This window comes from Odocoileus virginianus, chromosome 17, assembly GCF_023699985.2.
Source record: "Odocoileus virginianus isolate 20LAN1187 ecotype Illinois chromosome 17, Ovbor_1.2, whole genome shotgun sequence".
Taxonomy (NCBI): Eukaryota; Metazoa; Chordata; class Mammalia; order Artiodactyla; family Cervidae; genus Odocoileus; species Odocoileus virginianus.
Genome location: NC_069690.1, coordinates 21,557,973 through 21,573,090, shown reverse-complemented (window position 1 = coordinate 21,573,090; position 15,118 = coordinate 21,557,973). Strand labels below are relative to the sequence as shown.

At 47.1% G+C, this 15,118-nt stretch overlaps 1 protein-coding gene across 2 annotated transcripts in view; it reads left to right on the top strand.

Moving 5' to 3' along the window:
• Positions 1-1,648: 1,648 nt before the first annotated feature.
• The window catches only part of PRPF8 (pre-mRNA processing factor 8), a 32,550-nt gene continuing 19,080 nt past the window's right edge, over positions 1,649-15,118 (top strand). Inside the window, exons 1-24 of one of the 2 annotated variants that reach the window (XM_020909815.2) lie at positions 1,649-1,746; positions 1,945-2,055; positions 2,584-2,752; positions 4,928-5,092; positions 5,179-5,397; positions 5,533-5,745; positions 5,958-6,083; positions 6,176-6,281; positions 7,392-7,582; positions 7,711-7,830; positions 7,914-8,103; positions 8,238-8,357; positions 8,468-8,602; positions 8,948-9,077; positions 9,441-9,637; positions 9,736-9,942; positions 10,071-10,234; positions 10,664-10,790; positions 10,892-11,084; positions 11,355-11,542; positions 11,696-11,934; positions 12,145-12,291; positions 12,471-12,681; positions 12,878-12,994. In XM_020909815.2, coding sequence (XP_020765474.1) covers positions 1,956-2,055; positions 2,584-2,752; positions 4,928-5,092; positions 5,179-5,397; positions 5,533-5,745; positions 5,958-6,083; positions 6,176-6,281; positions 7,392-7,582; positions 7,711-7,830; positions 7,914-8,103; positions 8,238-8,357; positions 8,468-8,602; positions 8,948-9,077; positions 9,441-9,637; positions 9,736-9,942; positions 10,071-10,234; positions 10,664-10,790; positions 10,892-11,084; positions 11,355-11,542; positions 11,696-11,934; positions 12,145-12,291; positions 12,471-12,681; positions 12,878-12,994 — 3,774 coding nt within the window. In that variant the 5' untranslated portion in view covers positions 1,649-1,746; positions 1,945-1,955. Of the gene's footprint in view, positions 1,757-1,944; positions 2,056-2,583; positions 2,753-4,927; positions 5,093-5,178; positions 5,398-5,532; positions 5,746-5,957; positions 6,084-6,175; positions 6,282-7,391; positions 7,583-7,710; positions 7,831-7,913; positions 8,104-8,237; positions 8,358-8,467; positions 8,603-8,947; positions 9,078-9,440; positions 9,638-9,735; positions 9,943-10,070; positions 10,235-10,663; positions 10,791-10,891; positions 11,085-11,354; positions 11,543-11,695; positions 11,935-12,144; positions 12,292-12,470; positions 12,682-12,877; positions 12,995-15,118 lie in introns of both variants that reach the window. The other variant, XM_020909814.2, reaches the window with a different exon arrangement.

The following is a 15,118-nucleotide window of genomic DNA, read 5'->3' as shown; positions in this document are numbered from 1 at the left end:
CCTGGCACACAGTGAACCTTATACAAGTTCTAAGGACTTCACGACTCTGACGATGAAGAACATAATGAAGATGATAGTGGACTTTCTATTGCAGCCAGGTTGATTTGTTGGTTGCTTTCATAACATGCCATGTTTCTTTCTTTCCAAACTCTAACCTTAGCAATTACCACCACCTGGGATTCCTTTTTCCTTTCTCTTTCTTCACCTCCTCAAATCCCTTATATCACCCATCTCCAACACATCTCTAATACTGTTCCTCTTTTCTTTGAACTACATAAACCTCCACACCAGCCTGCAATGGCCTGGACTCTCCTTTGCATAGGTGTCACTTTCTCCTGTGAGTCCTAAATTCCCATGTAGATGAAGAAGCTGTAAGGATTACAAGTCCTCTGCATCCTCCGCAATAAACATGGTGAGTGAACAAACTAATCTAAGTCAGATTCAAAGTTGTTACCAAAAATGGAGCAAGAGGGATGAAACGTAAAACAAGGAAGGCAAGATGTAGAGCATTCAAGCAGAAAGACATAACTAAAGAGCCTGAGTGAGTTAAGAAGCAGTTATAGGGTATTCCTTATGCACTCCATAGGGTTGCCAGAGACAGAAAATAGGAATGAAGAGGGAGGGGGAGAAAATTTTCTGCAATGTAGTCTCCCACCACCTTTTATTTTTGACGGTTCATTGACTAACTCCTCCTTGACAACAAAGGGTTAAATACTCTCCGCGCGAATTCCTATCACAGAGCATCACAAGAGCGTGGGTTCTTGTCTACCTCAGGGCTACCTGTCGCGCTCCTAGCGGTTGGCTTTTCCCTCTCCCCACCCTTCTGATACATTAGTGAGCCTTCAATAAATGATGGCTGATATAACGACTGAACGCATTAACAAAACACTGACTGACTCGGAGCTAATACTGCACGTCAAGTCTAAATACAAAGCCTAGACACAGAGCAAAGTGCAAATTTCCACGTGCATGCGTGTTCAGTCGTATCTGACTCCTTGCGATCCCGTAAACTGTAGCCCGTCAGGCTTCTCTGACCATGGGATTCTCCAGGTAAGAAAACTGGAGTGCGTTGCCATTTCCTCATCCAGTGGATCTTCCCAACCGAGGGATCAAATCCGTGTCTCTTGCCAATCCTGCATTGGCAGGCGGATTCTTTACCACTGAGCCACCTGGGAAACCGCAAACTTCGACAAATTGATTAAAATTCTGGAAGCTTGGGTTTCCAGTGGCCCCAGACGAGTCGCAAAGTTGCTTCCCCGGTAGTTCTGACGGTAAATAATCTGCTTGCAATACAGGAGGCCGGGTTCGATCCCTGGGTCAGGAAGAGCCCCTGGAGAAGGGAATGGCAACCCACTACAGTATTCTTGCCTGGAGAATCCCATGAACAGAAGTGTCTGGCGGGCTACAGTCCGTGGAATTTCAAAGAATTCGACAAGGCCGAGCAACTAACACTTTCACTTTCCGGCCACTAGCCGCTGAAGCCCGAGAAACTGTTCCAAAAAAGCGGAAGGAGGGGCTTGCATCCATTCCGACCACAACCCCTCGCGCTCAATACTTCCGTCTTGGTCCCGCCCCTTCCTGTCCGAATTGCAACTCTAATTGGTGAGTTCGCCAAACCGCCTGAGTACTTTGGCGCCTATTGGGTCAACCGCTGAACCTGGGTTACGTACTTCCTGGCTTTGGGAACGCGGAGCGGACGTAGGCTTGCCGCCATTGCCTTGCTGAAAAGCGGCCGTGTGTGTGAGGGTCTGTAGGGGTATGTGGCGGACTGTAAGGGCCAGGCTGCGGGAGGGGAGGTTAAGGTGGGGTTGAGCGGCCGGACGGACTGGGCCGGCGCACTCTGAGTGAGGCGGAACTGCAGGCGGCGGTTTCGACGTGTTTCTGCGGCCCCTCTTTAGGGCCTGGGCCTTGTTTGTTAATTTTCTTTCTTCCGCTGCTCCCCAGATTCTCCGGGCATGGCCGGAGTATTTCCTTACCGAGGGCCGGGTAACCCGGTGCCTGGCCCTCTAGCCCCGCTGCCAGACTACATGTCGGAGGAGAAGCTGCAGGAGAAAGGTGAAGAAAGCGCACGGGAGCGGCGCCGGGGGGGCGGGTGTGCCGGTGTGCGCCTGCGCGCAGCGGGTTTGCCCCCTTTCCCTGTTTTGTCAGGTGTCAAAACATTAGATGTTAGTGCACTTACTAGCCCCCATTTATTTTTTCATCGAATCGAGTCTCTGAAACCATCCTTTTTTTTTTTTTAAAGTGCCTATTACTTGTAGGCATTGATCCATACAATGGGGATACAATAGTGATGCAGACAAAACCCTTTCCCTTACAGGATTTAAATTGCAAAGAAACATAGATAGTTTAAAAAAAAAAAGATTTAATTAGTTGTACCAAAAATACTAGGCATTGATAAATAGCTGGCAAAGATAAAAAAAAAAAGTAAAGCAGAGCAAGTTGACAAGAGAATTTGTCAGGGAGTGTTCCTTCTGGATGCCCACCCTCTGTCAGTCATCCTGACAGAAGCTCAGCTTAGGGTGAGAGGTGGGGGTGGGATTAAGCTAATGATGTACAGGTCTTTAAACTGAGGTGTTTTTGCAGCCCGAAAATGGCAGCAATTGCAGGCCAAGCGCTATGCGGAAAAGCGGAAGTTTGGATTTGTGGATGCACAGAAGGAAGACATGCCTCCAGAACATGTCAGGAAGATCATCCGAGACCATGGAGACATGACCAACAGGAAGTTTCGGCATGATAAAAGGGTGTACTTGGGGTAAGGAACATCCTGGAATTATTTCACTTGGAATTTGGTCCCTTTTCCTTCTCCTTGTCTCTTATGTTTCAGTCCTGGAGAGCTGCTGTCATTTTGGGACTTTTAATGTTTTCACACAGCACATCTGGGTGGCTATACATTTTAAATAAAGTTCATTTGTATCATTTGTTGTTTAATTCACTCACTCAGTCGTGACCCCATGGACTGCAGCACACCAGGCTTCTCTGTCCATCACCAACTCTCAGATCTTGCTCAAACTCATGTCCATTGAGTTGGTGCTGCCATCCAACCATCTCATCCTCTGTCGTCCCTTTCTCCTTCTGCCTTCAATCTTTCTCAGCATCAGGGTCTTTTTCAGTGAGTCAGTTCTTCACATCAGGTGACCAAAGTACTGGAGTTTCAGCTTCAGCACCAATGACTATTCAGGACTGATTTCCTTTAGGATTGACTGGTTGGATCTCCTTGCAGTCCAAGGGACTCTGAAGAGTCTTCTCCAACACCACAATTCAAAAGCATCAATTCTTCTGTGCTCAGCTTTCTTTATAGTCCAACTCTCACATCCACACGTGACTACTGGAAAAACCATAGCCTTGACTAGATGCACCTTTGTTGGCAAAGTAATGTCTCTGCTTTTTAATATGCTGTTTAGGTTGGTCATAGCTTTTCTTCCAAGGAGTAAGCGTCTTTTAATTTCATGGCTTCAGTCACCATCTGCAGTGATTTTGGAGCCCAAGAAAATAAAGTCTCTCACTGTTTGCATTGTCTCCCCATCTGTTTGCCATGAAGTGGTGGGACCAGATGCCATTATCTTAGTTTTCTGAATATTGAGTTGTTTTTTTTTTAGTTTTTTTTTTTGAATGTTGAGTTTTAAGCCAACTTTTTCACTCTCCTCTTTCCCTTTCATCAAGAGGCTAGTTAGTTCTTTGTTTTCTGCCATAAGGGTGGTGTCATCTCTGTATCTGAGGTTGTTGATATTTCTCCGGCAATGTAGATTCTATTTGTTGTTAAATTCCACATATAGGGATGTCATACAATATTTCTCCTTCTTTGTCTGACTTCACTCAGTATGACAATCTCTAGGTCCATCTGTGTTGCTACAAATGGCATTATTTCCTTCTTTTTTATGGCTGAATGATATTCCATTGTATTAATGTATATGTATTACATCTTTATCTGTTCATCTGTTGGTTTGCATTCAGGTTGTTTTCATGTTCTGGCTGTTTTAAGTAGTACTGCAGTGAACACTGGGCTTCATGTTTGTTTTCAAATTATGGTTTACTCTGTGTATATGCCCAGGAGTAGGATTTCTGGCTCATATGGTAGCTCTGTTCTTCAGTTTTCTAAGGAACCTCCATAATCTCCTTAGTGACTAACAATTTATGTTACTACCAACAAGGTAGGATGTTCTCAGTTATGTTCTTTGTTGTTCTGATTCTTTTCCCTGATCTGGGACAGGAGTTTTTAGTTTGTCTTGTTGATACAATGATAAGACATCTCTATATCTGAGTGAATTAAAGCCCAGAGCAGGACACCTGTACATTCTTGTTGCCTGTAACTCCTAAGTGACAAGAATTTTCAGGTTTGAGGGTAGTTACGTCCTGAGGTCTTTGTATCCTTTTGTTTTCCTGAGGTGGGTGAGTACAGGTACAAATACCTTAGCAAATCCTTTTTCATTTTTACACGGAAGTGTTAGCCACTTAATGAACTAGTCCAAGACAGCAGTGGAAGTTGTGTTTATTTCAAAAGTATTTGCGAACTGTGCTAGGTGGCAGGGATACAGCAATGATCAGGAAGTAACGGCCTTTCTGGAGCTTATGGCCTACTGACATAACAGACAAATGGTTAAAATAAAGTGTAGCGAATATTTTATTATTTAGTGAAAGGTACAGAGAGAATAGAATGTGAGATAGCTTAAAAGCTATTTTTAGGGAGATTGCTGGTGATTTAGAGGGACTGAAACCCAGTATTGTGGGACAGTGATGTTTAAGAAAAAAGGTGGCACTGTTGGAGGTGGGGAGGCAGAGTTCCTGGTCACAGAGGGCCTGTGTACGATGTTTAGGAGTTTAGACTGTAAGGCCAGTTTTGTGTGGAATGTGATACCTTGTTACTTCTCTGCATGGCTCAGGTAGCAGAACACCTTGTCATTTCTAATCATCTCTCTTCCTGTTGTTACAGTGCCCTCAAGTACATGCCGCATGCAGTCCTCAAGCTCCTGGAGAACATGCCTATGCCTTGGGAGCAGATTCGGGATGTGCCTGTGCTGTACCACATTACTGGAGCCATTTCCTTTGTCAATGAGATCCCCTGGGTCATTGAACCTGTCTACATCTCCCAGTGGGGGTGAGGAGGATTGGAATATGGGGTTTGGTGGTGGCGGTTGAGGGGGCACTATGCAGAAATGGTTGCATGACATTGTCGACTTCCAGGTCAATGTGGATTATGATGCGTCGGGAAAAAAGAGACAGGAGGCATTTCAAGAGGATGCGTTTCCCCCCTTTTGATGATGAGGAGCCACCTTTGGACTATGCTGACAATATCCTCGATGTTGAGCCACTGGAAGCCATTCAGCTAGAGCTGGACCCTGAGGAGGATGCCCCTGTGTTGGACTGGTTCTATGACCACCAGCCATTAAGGGATAGCCGGAAGTAAGTGATAGTTGGAGTTACCACTCCTGTGAGGGTTTGGAACTCCAGAGGGGGTCCTGGGAGACCAGTAGGTAGCATGACCTGGCTAGCTGGTACACCTACTTGGACTTACATGGGCCTCTCTTTTTTCTCTAGGTATGTAAATGGTTCCACTTATCAGCGCTGGCAGTTCACATTGCCTATGATGTCTACTCTCTACCGCCTGGCCAATCAGCTCTTGACAGACTTGGTTGATGACAATTACTTCTATCTGTTTGATCTGAAGGCCTTTTTTACATCCAAGGCACTTAATATGGCCATTCCTGGAGGCCCCAAATTTGAGCCTCTTGTCCGAGACATCAACCTACAGTAAGTTGGAGAGAGTAGAGTATTTTTAAATTAAAAAAATAAATTTTAAACTTACTTTTTAATTGAAGGAGAATTGCTTTACAGAATTGTGTTGGTTTCTGCCCAACATCAATATGAAGCAGCCATTGTTAAATCTAATCTTGATTCTTTAGATCCCATTGTAGTTTCCAAACTGCCCAACCCAGCTGCTCACCCTTGATTCTGTGCCCTAGGGATGAAGACTGGAATGAATTCAATGACATTAACAAGATCATCATCCGGCAGCCTATCCGCACCGAGTACAAGATTGCGTTTCCTTACCTGTACAACAACCTGCCGCACCACGTGCACCTCACCTGGTGAGAGAGCTGGAGCCCAACTGGGTGAAAGGGGTGGCTGGCATTTCAGGTGGGCCGGGAAGGAGAACCTTGGCTGACTTGTTTCATTGCAGGTACCACACTCCTAATGTTGTGTTCATCAAAACCGAGGATCCTGATTTGCCAGCTTTCTACTTTGACCCTTTGATCAACCCAATTTCCCACAGACACTCTGTCAAGGTGAGAGGAAGGGACATGCTCAGCTCTTCAAGAGAGATTTCCTGACTGGGCGGAAGCATGACTAGATGAAAGTTCAGCTAGAGGGAGACATGATTTCCATCCTTAAGTGTTCCCCTTGAGCTGTAAGAGGGGAACTGTAATGTGAGAGTTTGACACTTGACTCAGACCAAGTAATTGATATTATCTTGGTTTCTGTGATTACCCATCTGGGCTTTATTGTTTCTCCTCTGGGTCTCTAATCTTATTCTGGTCTGTTTCTAGAAAAATTTTTTATTTTTCAAAATATTTTGTTTATTATTTATTTGGCTGCACGAGGCCTTAGTTGTGGCATGTGGGATCTAGTTCCCTGATCAGTGATCACACCTTCGTCCCTTACATTGGAAGTGCAAAGTCTTATCCACTGGACCTCTAGGGAAGTCTCTCCAGTGTGTTTTTAAATCCTTTTTTTGAGCTGTAATTCACTACCCCACAACTCACCCATTTAAAGTGTATGATTCGGTGGTTGTAGTTTATTCACAGAGCTGTGCAACCATCACCACATTTATTAGGACATTTTCGTTTCCTCAGAGAGAAACCCTGCACCCATGGTAGTTAGTGTATTTCCCTTGAATTGTCCATGTGTAGGCAATTGCTAATCTGCTTTTTGTCTCTATTGATTTGCCTATTTTGGACATGTCGTATAAATAGAATTGTACAGTATGTGGTCTTTTGTGGCTGGCTTCTTAAACTTGGCACAGTGTTTTTGATGTTGATTCATGTTCCGTCATATTCTTAACATAAATAGATCACCTTCCCCAGGCCCAGTTTTTAGAGCTTGGACAGGAGGCGATTGCATGTTTACCTCTCCCTGGTATTGGGGGCTCCTCTGGGAGGCCTCTGGTGGAGAGCCAGTTGGGGTGAGAGGAGTACTGCTTACTTGCCCAGTTGGCCCTGCCCTGTTCTCTGCTCCCTTGGCCGCCTTTGCTCTGGCTCTTCAGGGCTTCTCTTGTCAGGCAACCTAGTTTCCATAGCAGATGTAGCCACTGTTGTTTGGCCCCAGAGAGTTTCTCTCTCATCCCAGGTCTCTGCCCAATTCAGCGGGAGCTAAACCCTTGGGGGTTCTTCTTTCAGAGCCAGGAACCATTGCCAGATGATGATGAGGAGTTCGAGCTCCCAGAGTTTGTGGAGCCCTTTCTGAAGGACACACCCCTCTATACAGACAATACAGCCAATGGCATCGCCCTGCTCTGGGCCCCCCGGCCCTTCAACCTACGTTCTGGTCGCACTCGCCGGGCCCTAGACATCCCCCTTGTTAAGAACTGGTAAGACTTCTACCTGGGGAGAGTAGCGGATGTATAGGATTAAAGATTCCAGCTGGGTGGGCATACAGCCTTTAGCAGGGCTGCTGGAGGGAGAGGTGGGCCAAGCTCTAATGGGTGTGTTTTTTCAGGTATCGGGAGCATTGTCCTGCTGGGCAGCCTGTGAAAGTGAGGGTTTCCTACCAGAAGCTGCTTAAGTACTATGTGCTGAATGCCCTGAAGCACCGGCCCCCGAAAGCCCAAAAGAAGAGGTGAGGTGCCCTTAGGCCCCTGCTCAGCCTTCTGTTCCAGAGGTGATCAGGAGGCTCACTCTCACTCCTTATTCGCATCCCAGGTATCTATTCCGATCCTTCAAAGCCACCAAATTCTTCCAGTCTACCAAGCTGGATTGGGTGGAGGTGGGGCTACAGGTTTGCCGCCAGGGCTACAACATGCTTAACCTCCTCATTCACCGTAAGAATCTCAATTATTTGCACCTGGATTACAACTTCAACCTTAAACCTGTTAAGACGCTCACCACCAAGGTACCTGCATTGAACCTTAAGAGGGTCCTGGGCTGAGGGATGGACTGGTTTTGCCCTGGCCTCTTGGGAAGGCGTGCATCTAGTCCAGAGCATTGCTGACTAGTGTTGTTTCTGTCCTTGGCATTTTTTTCCAGGAAAGAAAGAAATCTCGTTTTGGAAATGCTTTCCATCTGTGTCGAGAAGTTCTGCGTTTAACTAAGCTGGTGGTGGACAGTCATGTGCAGTATCGATTGGGCAATGTGGATGCCTTCCAGGTGAGGCTATGAATCCCCAGTCGCTGCCCCATGTGGGGAAGCTGGGTGAAGTCTGGGCTGATCATGGAGCTGGCTCTAGCTTAAAGCCTGCTGGGGCCACTGTGTTGCAGCTGGCAGATGGGTTGCAGTATATCTTCGCCCACGTGGGGCAGCTGACAGGCATGTACCGCTACAAATACAAGTTGATGCGGCAGATTCGTATGTGCAAGGACCTGAAGCACCTTATCTATTATCGCTTCAACACGGTAGGAGCCTGCCCTTGTGCCTTCATATTCTCAGATCCATCTTAGTCTTTACATCAGTCAGGGCTCTTTCCAAGGACCTATTTGGAGAGAGGCTCTGTGTGTTATTACTGCTGTCCTGTAGATCTCAACACTTCTCCCCCAGAGCCCACCTTTAGTTCTAAATAGAAAATCTCACTTGCTGCTTTCCTCATTTACTCCATTTTAAATATTGAGATCTTAAAAGAGTTTTCTTTTTTTTCCCCTTTATTGCCATACCTGTGCTCTTTGCTCCACCTCTGCCCAGTGTTCTGTTGTTGTCTGAATGAATTACTAACTTGTGTTCTTGACTTTTGCTTGGGATCCTAGGGTCCTGTAGGGAAGGGCCCTGGCTGTGGCTTCTGGGCTGCTGGCTGGCGGGTCTGGCTGTTTTTCATGCGTGGCATCACCCCTTTGCTGGAGCGATGGCTGGGCAACCTCCTGGCCCGGCAGTTTGAAGGTGAGTGGTTTTCTCTATGGCTGACTTCTCCCATTAAAGAATAGAGGTCACGTGTGCTCCTGATCCTTCCCTTGTCCTTGTTTGAGACTGAGCATCCCTTCCTGTCATATCACCTCTAAGGCCCAGTATCTAATGAGTCTGACCTAGTATTTTCTTGGGCTTCATTGTGGGGCCTTAAGGCCAGCGAGCATCTACAGGATGGAAATGCCTCTGAAGAATGTGAATCTTTTCATATTGTGTCTTGCATGTGCTGGGCTTTATTCATGCTTACTGACTTCACTGTAACCATGGTTATCAACAGACATGAAAGCGGAGACTTTAGTAGGAACAACAAGTCTTGCATTTAACCGCTTTCACTTCTAGGCCGGCACTCAAAGGGGGTGGCCAAGACGGTAACAAAGCAGCGAGTGGAGTCGCATTTTGACCTTGAACTCCGGGCCGCTGTGATGCATGATATCCTGGACATGATGCCTGAGGGGATCAAGCAGAACAAGGCCCGGACCATCCTGCAGCACCTCAGTGAGGCCTGGCGCTGCTGGAAGGCCAACATTCCTTGGAAGGTGGGTGGTCTCCCCGGCTCGTGGAGGGGCCTGGAGATTACCACTCCTGGACTGTTTTAGCCCCCGTCACTTTTTCATCGTGCCTTTTGCTCTTTCAGGTCCCTGGGCTGCCAACACCGATAGAGAATATGATTCTTCGGTATGTGAAGGCCAAGGCAGACTGGTGGACCAACACTGCCCACTACAACCGAGAACGCATCCGCCGCGGGGCCACTGTAGACAAAACTGTGTGCAAAAAGAACCTGGGCCGCCTGACTCGTCTCTACCTGAAGGCAGAACAGGAGCGGCAGCACAACTACCTAAAGGTTAGGCGGAGTAGGTTGGGCTAGGGGCACGGGGGTGAGCAGGAGGGCAGACTGTAAAGTTGGGACCATGTCTGGCCCTGGTGGGATGAGGCTGCAGTGGGAAGCTGATTCTCATGTCCACCTTGCAGGACGGTCCTTACATCACAGCAGAGGAAGCTGTGGCAGTGTATACCACTACTGTGCATTGGCTGGAAAGCCGTAGATTCTCACCCATCCCCTTCCCCCCGCTCTCCTACAAGCATGACACCAAATTGCTGATCTTGGCTTTGGAGCGGCTCAAGGAAGCTTACAGGTGAGGAGTAGAGTAGACAGGTTCCTGTAGGGAGGTGATGGACACAGAGTGGCATCATCTTTAGAGTCCAAAGAAGGCCTTTCTGGCGATGGCTTCCTCTTGGTTTTCCCATTCAGACTTTTTAAATTTAATATTTGGCTGCACTGGGTCTTCTTTGTTGCCCTTGGGCCTTCTCTCGTTGCAAGAAACAGGGACTGCTATACTTGCAGTGTGTGGGTTTCTCATCACGGTGGTTTCTTTTGTGGAGCATGGGCTCTGGAGCTCGGGCTCAGAAGTAAACAGTCCATGGGTTTAGTTACCCCCATGGCATGTGAAATATTCCTGGCCAGGCCAGGGATTGAACTCATGTCCCCTGCTTTGGCAAGTGGATTCCTAATCACTGGACCACTAAGGAAGTGCCCTCATTCACCTTTTCTTCTGCCTTGTCAGTGTGAAGTCTCGGTTAAACCAGTCCCAGAGGGAGGAGCTAGGCCTGATCGAGCAGGCCTATGACAACCCCCATGAGGCGCTGTCCCGCATCAAGCGTCACCTCCTCACACAGAGAGCCTTTAAAGAAGTGAGTGAGATGCCCCACATGTTTTCCTTTGGCTGTGTGATTCATTCATGGCGCCCGGGGTGTTTGGTGGGTTGGTGTGAGCCCGCTTACTTGTCCCACAGGTGGGCATTGAGTTCATGGACCTCTATAGCCACCTGGTGCCAGTGTATGACGTGGAGCCACTGGAGAAGATCACTGATGCCTACCTGGACCAGTACCTGTGGTACGAAGCTGACAAGCGCCGCCTGTTCCCACCCTGGATCAAGCCTGCAGACACAGAACCGCCGCCTCTGCTTGTTTACAAGTGGTGCCAAGGTAAAAGGACGGCAGATGCCTTGATTTTTACATTGAAATTCTCATCCAGATAGCATAATTAGTTTACTCTCTTGATGCCTGGTACCAAAGAAATGGTGTTGATGTTACACTGAGCAATTTGACTCTGCTAGCAGTCCAAGTGAATGAATGGAGTGGTCGTATGATCTGGATAGGAATGTGATGGCTACTGTAGGCACTAGTCCTGAAACGGACTAGTTCCTGAAAGGGAACTTCTAATCTGCTAGAGCTTTGTGTTTCTTCCCCCCTCAGGCATCAATAACCTGCAGGATGTGTGGGAGACAAGCGAGGGTGAGTGCAATGTCATGCTGGAGTCACGATTTGAGAAGATGTATGAGAAGATTGACTTGACCTTGCTCAATAGGCTGCTGCGTCTTATCGTAGACCACAATATAGCTGACTACATGACAGCCAAGAACAACGTCGTTATCAATTACAAGGTGTGTCTTGGGGTAGGGTGGCAAGGAATTGGGGGAAGCAGGGGATGGCCTGGCCCACTGAGTTGGGATTTCCTTGGCGGGGGGAAGACAAAAGAGGATGGGCCCTGAAAACCCCGAGACTTGGCTGTGGTTAAGAATTGTCTTTCTTTCTAGGACATGAACCATACAAATTCATATGGGATCATCAGAGGCCTGCAGTTTGCCTCTTTCATCGTACAGTACTATGGCCTGGTGATGGACTTGCTTGTGTTGGGGTTGCACCGAGCCAGTGAGATGGCCGGGCCACCTCAGATGCCAAATGATTTTCTCAGTTTCCAAGACATAGCCACCGAGGCTGCCCACCCCATCCGTCTCTTCTGCAGATACATTGATCGCATCCATATTTTCTTCAGGTGAGGGCTTGCCTGGAGTCTTACCCTTACATGGTGTTTAGGTCCATGCCCAGCTTATGAAGCAGCTGTTGTCCCTTAGTTGACTTGCTGCCGGGTTGGCGCTCTGAAATGGGATGAAGTCCTGTGAGTAGGGTGGGGATAGGGGTGGAGCCGTAGGCCTCATGAGATCCCAGTGTCCTTGGGCCTCAGCTACTCACCTTGTCTGTGTAGGTTCACAGCAGATGAGGCTCGGGACCTGATCCAGCGTTACCTGACAGAGCACCCTGACCCCAATAACGAAAACATCGTTGGATACAATAACAAGAAGTGCTGGCCCCGAGACGCCCGCATGCGCCTCATGAAGCATGACGTCAACCTGTGAGTCTAAGTTGGGGCTGTGGGAGCTGGAAGAGTATCAGCTTGAGGGACCCAGAGGACGATTAAAGGGAATTGATGAGGGGTGTCCTGGGTGGGAGGGTGTGCTCTGTTGGGACGTCATCAGTCTGGCTGGCCTTTGAAGGGAAGCCCCGACGTAACCCTGTGCGCTCTGTGGTCAGGGGTCGGGCAGTGTTCTGGGACATCAAGAACCGCCTGCCGCGCTCAGTGACGACAGTCCAGTGGGAGAACAGCTTCGTGTCTGTGTACAGTAAGGACAACCCCAACCTGCTGTTCAACATGTGTGGCTTTGAGTGCCGCATCCTGCCTAAGTGCCGAACCAGCTATGAGGAGTTCACCCACAAGGATGGGGTCTGGAACCTACAGAACGAGGTACAGTCTGGAGTGGGGCCGGATGGTAGGAGTAGGCCCACCTCCATCCTCACAGGTGAGGAGTGAGAGATGAGGCACATCTTTTCATCATCAATCAGCTGGGCCCTACTGGGAGGCTAGGGCTTAATGGTGGTCAGAGTTGTTTCTTATTCCTTTGGCATTTCCAGAGGTAGTTAACCTTGAGCTTGTGATTTAGGTTACTAAAGAGCGGACGGCTCAGTGTTTCCTGCGTGTGGATGATGAGTCAATGCAGCGCTTCCACAACCGCGTGCGTCAAATTCTGATGGCCTCCGGCTCCACCACCTTCACGAAGGTACACACAGTAGTCGTGTCCTATGTCCGTCTCATCCCTTCAGCCCTTCCCTGCTTTCTTCTTCTTTTTTCCCAGCTGTGCTCAATGTGCAGTCTCCATGCTGCATGGTACAGCAGCTTGGAGTGTCAGATCAGCTCACAGTGGTTTCCTGAGAATTCCCTGTAGGAATTCTGTAGCCTGCATCTGTGTAGTTGCGATGCTTCTGAGTTAAGGTGAGAGTAGAAGTGGGATTTTTAAATTTGGACAAAAATCACCATTTTTGCATCTTCCCCAGGCTTGTTATCCGGGCCATACATTTAATCTTTTGACCTTTAACGTAGCATGCATGTTAAAAAGCAAGTATAACAAGGTATCTTTGTTTATTTCTTCTTCAGTTGCTTCCAAAGCCCCCCACTCCACCCCTTTGGAAGGCAGCTGGAATTGAGAAAGAGTAATCTGAAGATTACTTAACTGTGTGTGCTTAAGTTTTTTCAAGGTTTAAAAAGTCATCTTGCTCTTTCTGCTGTTTTCCCATTCTAGAAATGGTGCACATGGATGTCCTGGCTGTTGCTCTCAAGAGCATCAGTTATACCAAAAAGAAAGGGAAGTCTAGGTTCTTATTAGGTTGTGTTTCAGAGTCACTGTCCAGTTCCTAACTGTGGTGATGAGGCAGGGTGATACTGGTGAATTTGAAATCACTAGTGATCACAAAGCAGGCAAAATTGGGAACTTCACAGGCAGATTAAACAACTGGCATGATGTGATCAGCCCCAGATTTGCTATGCGACTCAAAAATTTAGAAAAATGGCAGAATATTCTGCTCTTGCCCCATCAGATTGGATTCATTATACTGACAACTCAGCTGGCATCGTGGGCCACAAAGAAGCGAGACATAAAAACACATGGGGGGATAACCTGGGATTCTTTTTCAATGCATATAATACATATATAGAAATAAAATGCCCCAGTGTATTAAAAAAAATATCATCTCCTCCTGACTTGTCTTAGAATAACTCTTAGCTGTAGCATTTTCTCCCCTTCTGGCTTTCCTATCCCTTTAAACATGTAATAAAGAAGGCTTTCAGTTTTTTAGTATACTTTTTTAACAGTTTTGTTAAGGATACATTTTTTTTTAATGATACTCCTTATCTCAAAACCCTCATGATACCTTTTTTTGGGGGGTATAGTGCAAGGTAAAACTGTTTGTCTTCTTAGGTTGGTTTATATCATCTAGAGTCAGATGACAGGAGTTGTGTAACTCATTCATTCCATGTGTTCAAGGCATACACACACACTGCCTGTGAGAGAGTCTCTGCCTTCCTAGAGCTCACTGCCTACTTGGAGAGACATGCATAGTCAAGAGAACTATAGTACCCTATGTTTTTAGAGCTCTCATGTTATTTGGGGATCAGTCACAGTCCTCGAGCTCTTGACTCTAGCCCAGTCTGGGAAAGGGAGAAAGACTTCCCGAAAGAAATAACGTGTGAGAGACAGGTGAGGGAGGGCATTCTTTCAGCCAGAGGTATGAAGAGGTAGCAAGCATAGTGTCTGTGGGGCCATAAAAAGTTTGGGGCAATAGAATAATTGTGGAAGAGGTGGAGGCTGAATAGATAAGCAAGAGCTAAATTATGGAGGTCATCACCGCCTCATTAATCCCATAAAGGTCCTGAGCATGGGAGTGACTTTCAGGTTTCTGTGTTAGATGGTTCACTCATGCAGCTGTGGGGAAGATGGATTCAGAAGAGTAGGAATAAAGATGAGGTTTGGGGATTCTGCTGAAGGCCAGATAAAAATGATGGGAACAGTGAATGTAGAGGGACAGAGGGGGAACAGATTTGATAAGTAGTTAGTAGATAAAAGTCAGCAAAGCTTCATTGTGGTGACATGCCAGAGGGAAAGGAAGTCAAAGTAACATTCAGTTTTTGGTATGGGTGACTGGATGGCTGATGGAGCCACCAACTGGAGACTACAGGAAGAAGAGTGTGTTTAGGAAAGAAGATAAATGGATTTAGTTGAGGGTGTAAGAAGTTTGATGTTCCTGAAAACATCCAGATAGAGGTTCCAGCAGACACTTACTGAAATCATATTTCTTCAATTCCAGGGTAAATATATCCATATATAAGTATATGTATTTTGTCCCTCTTA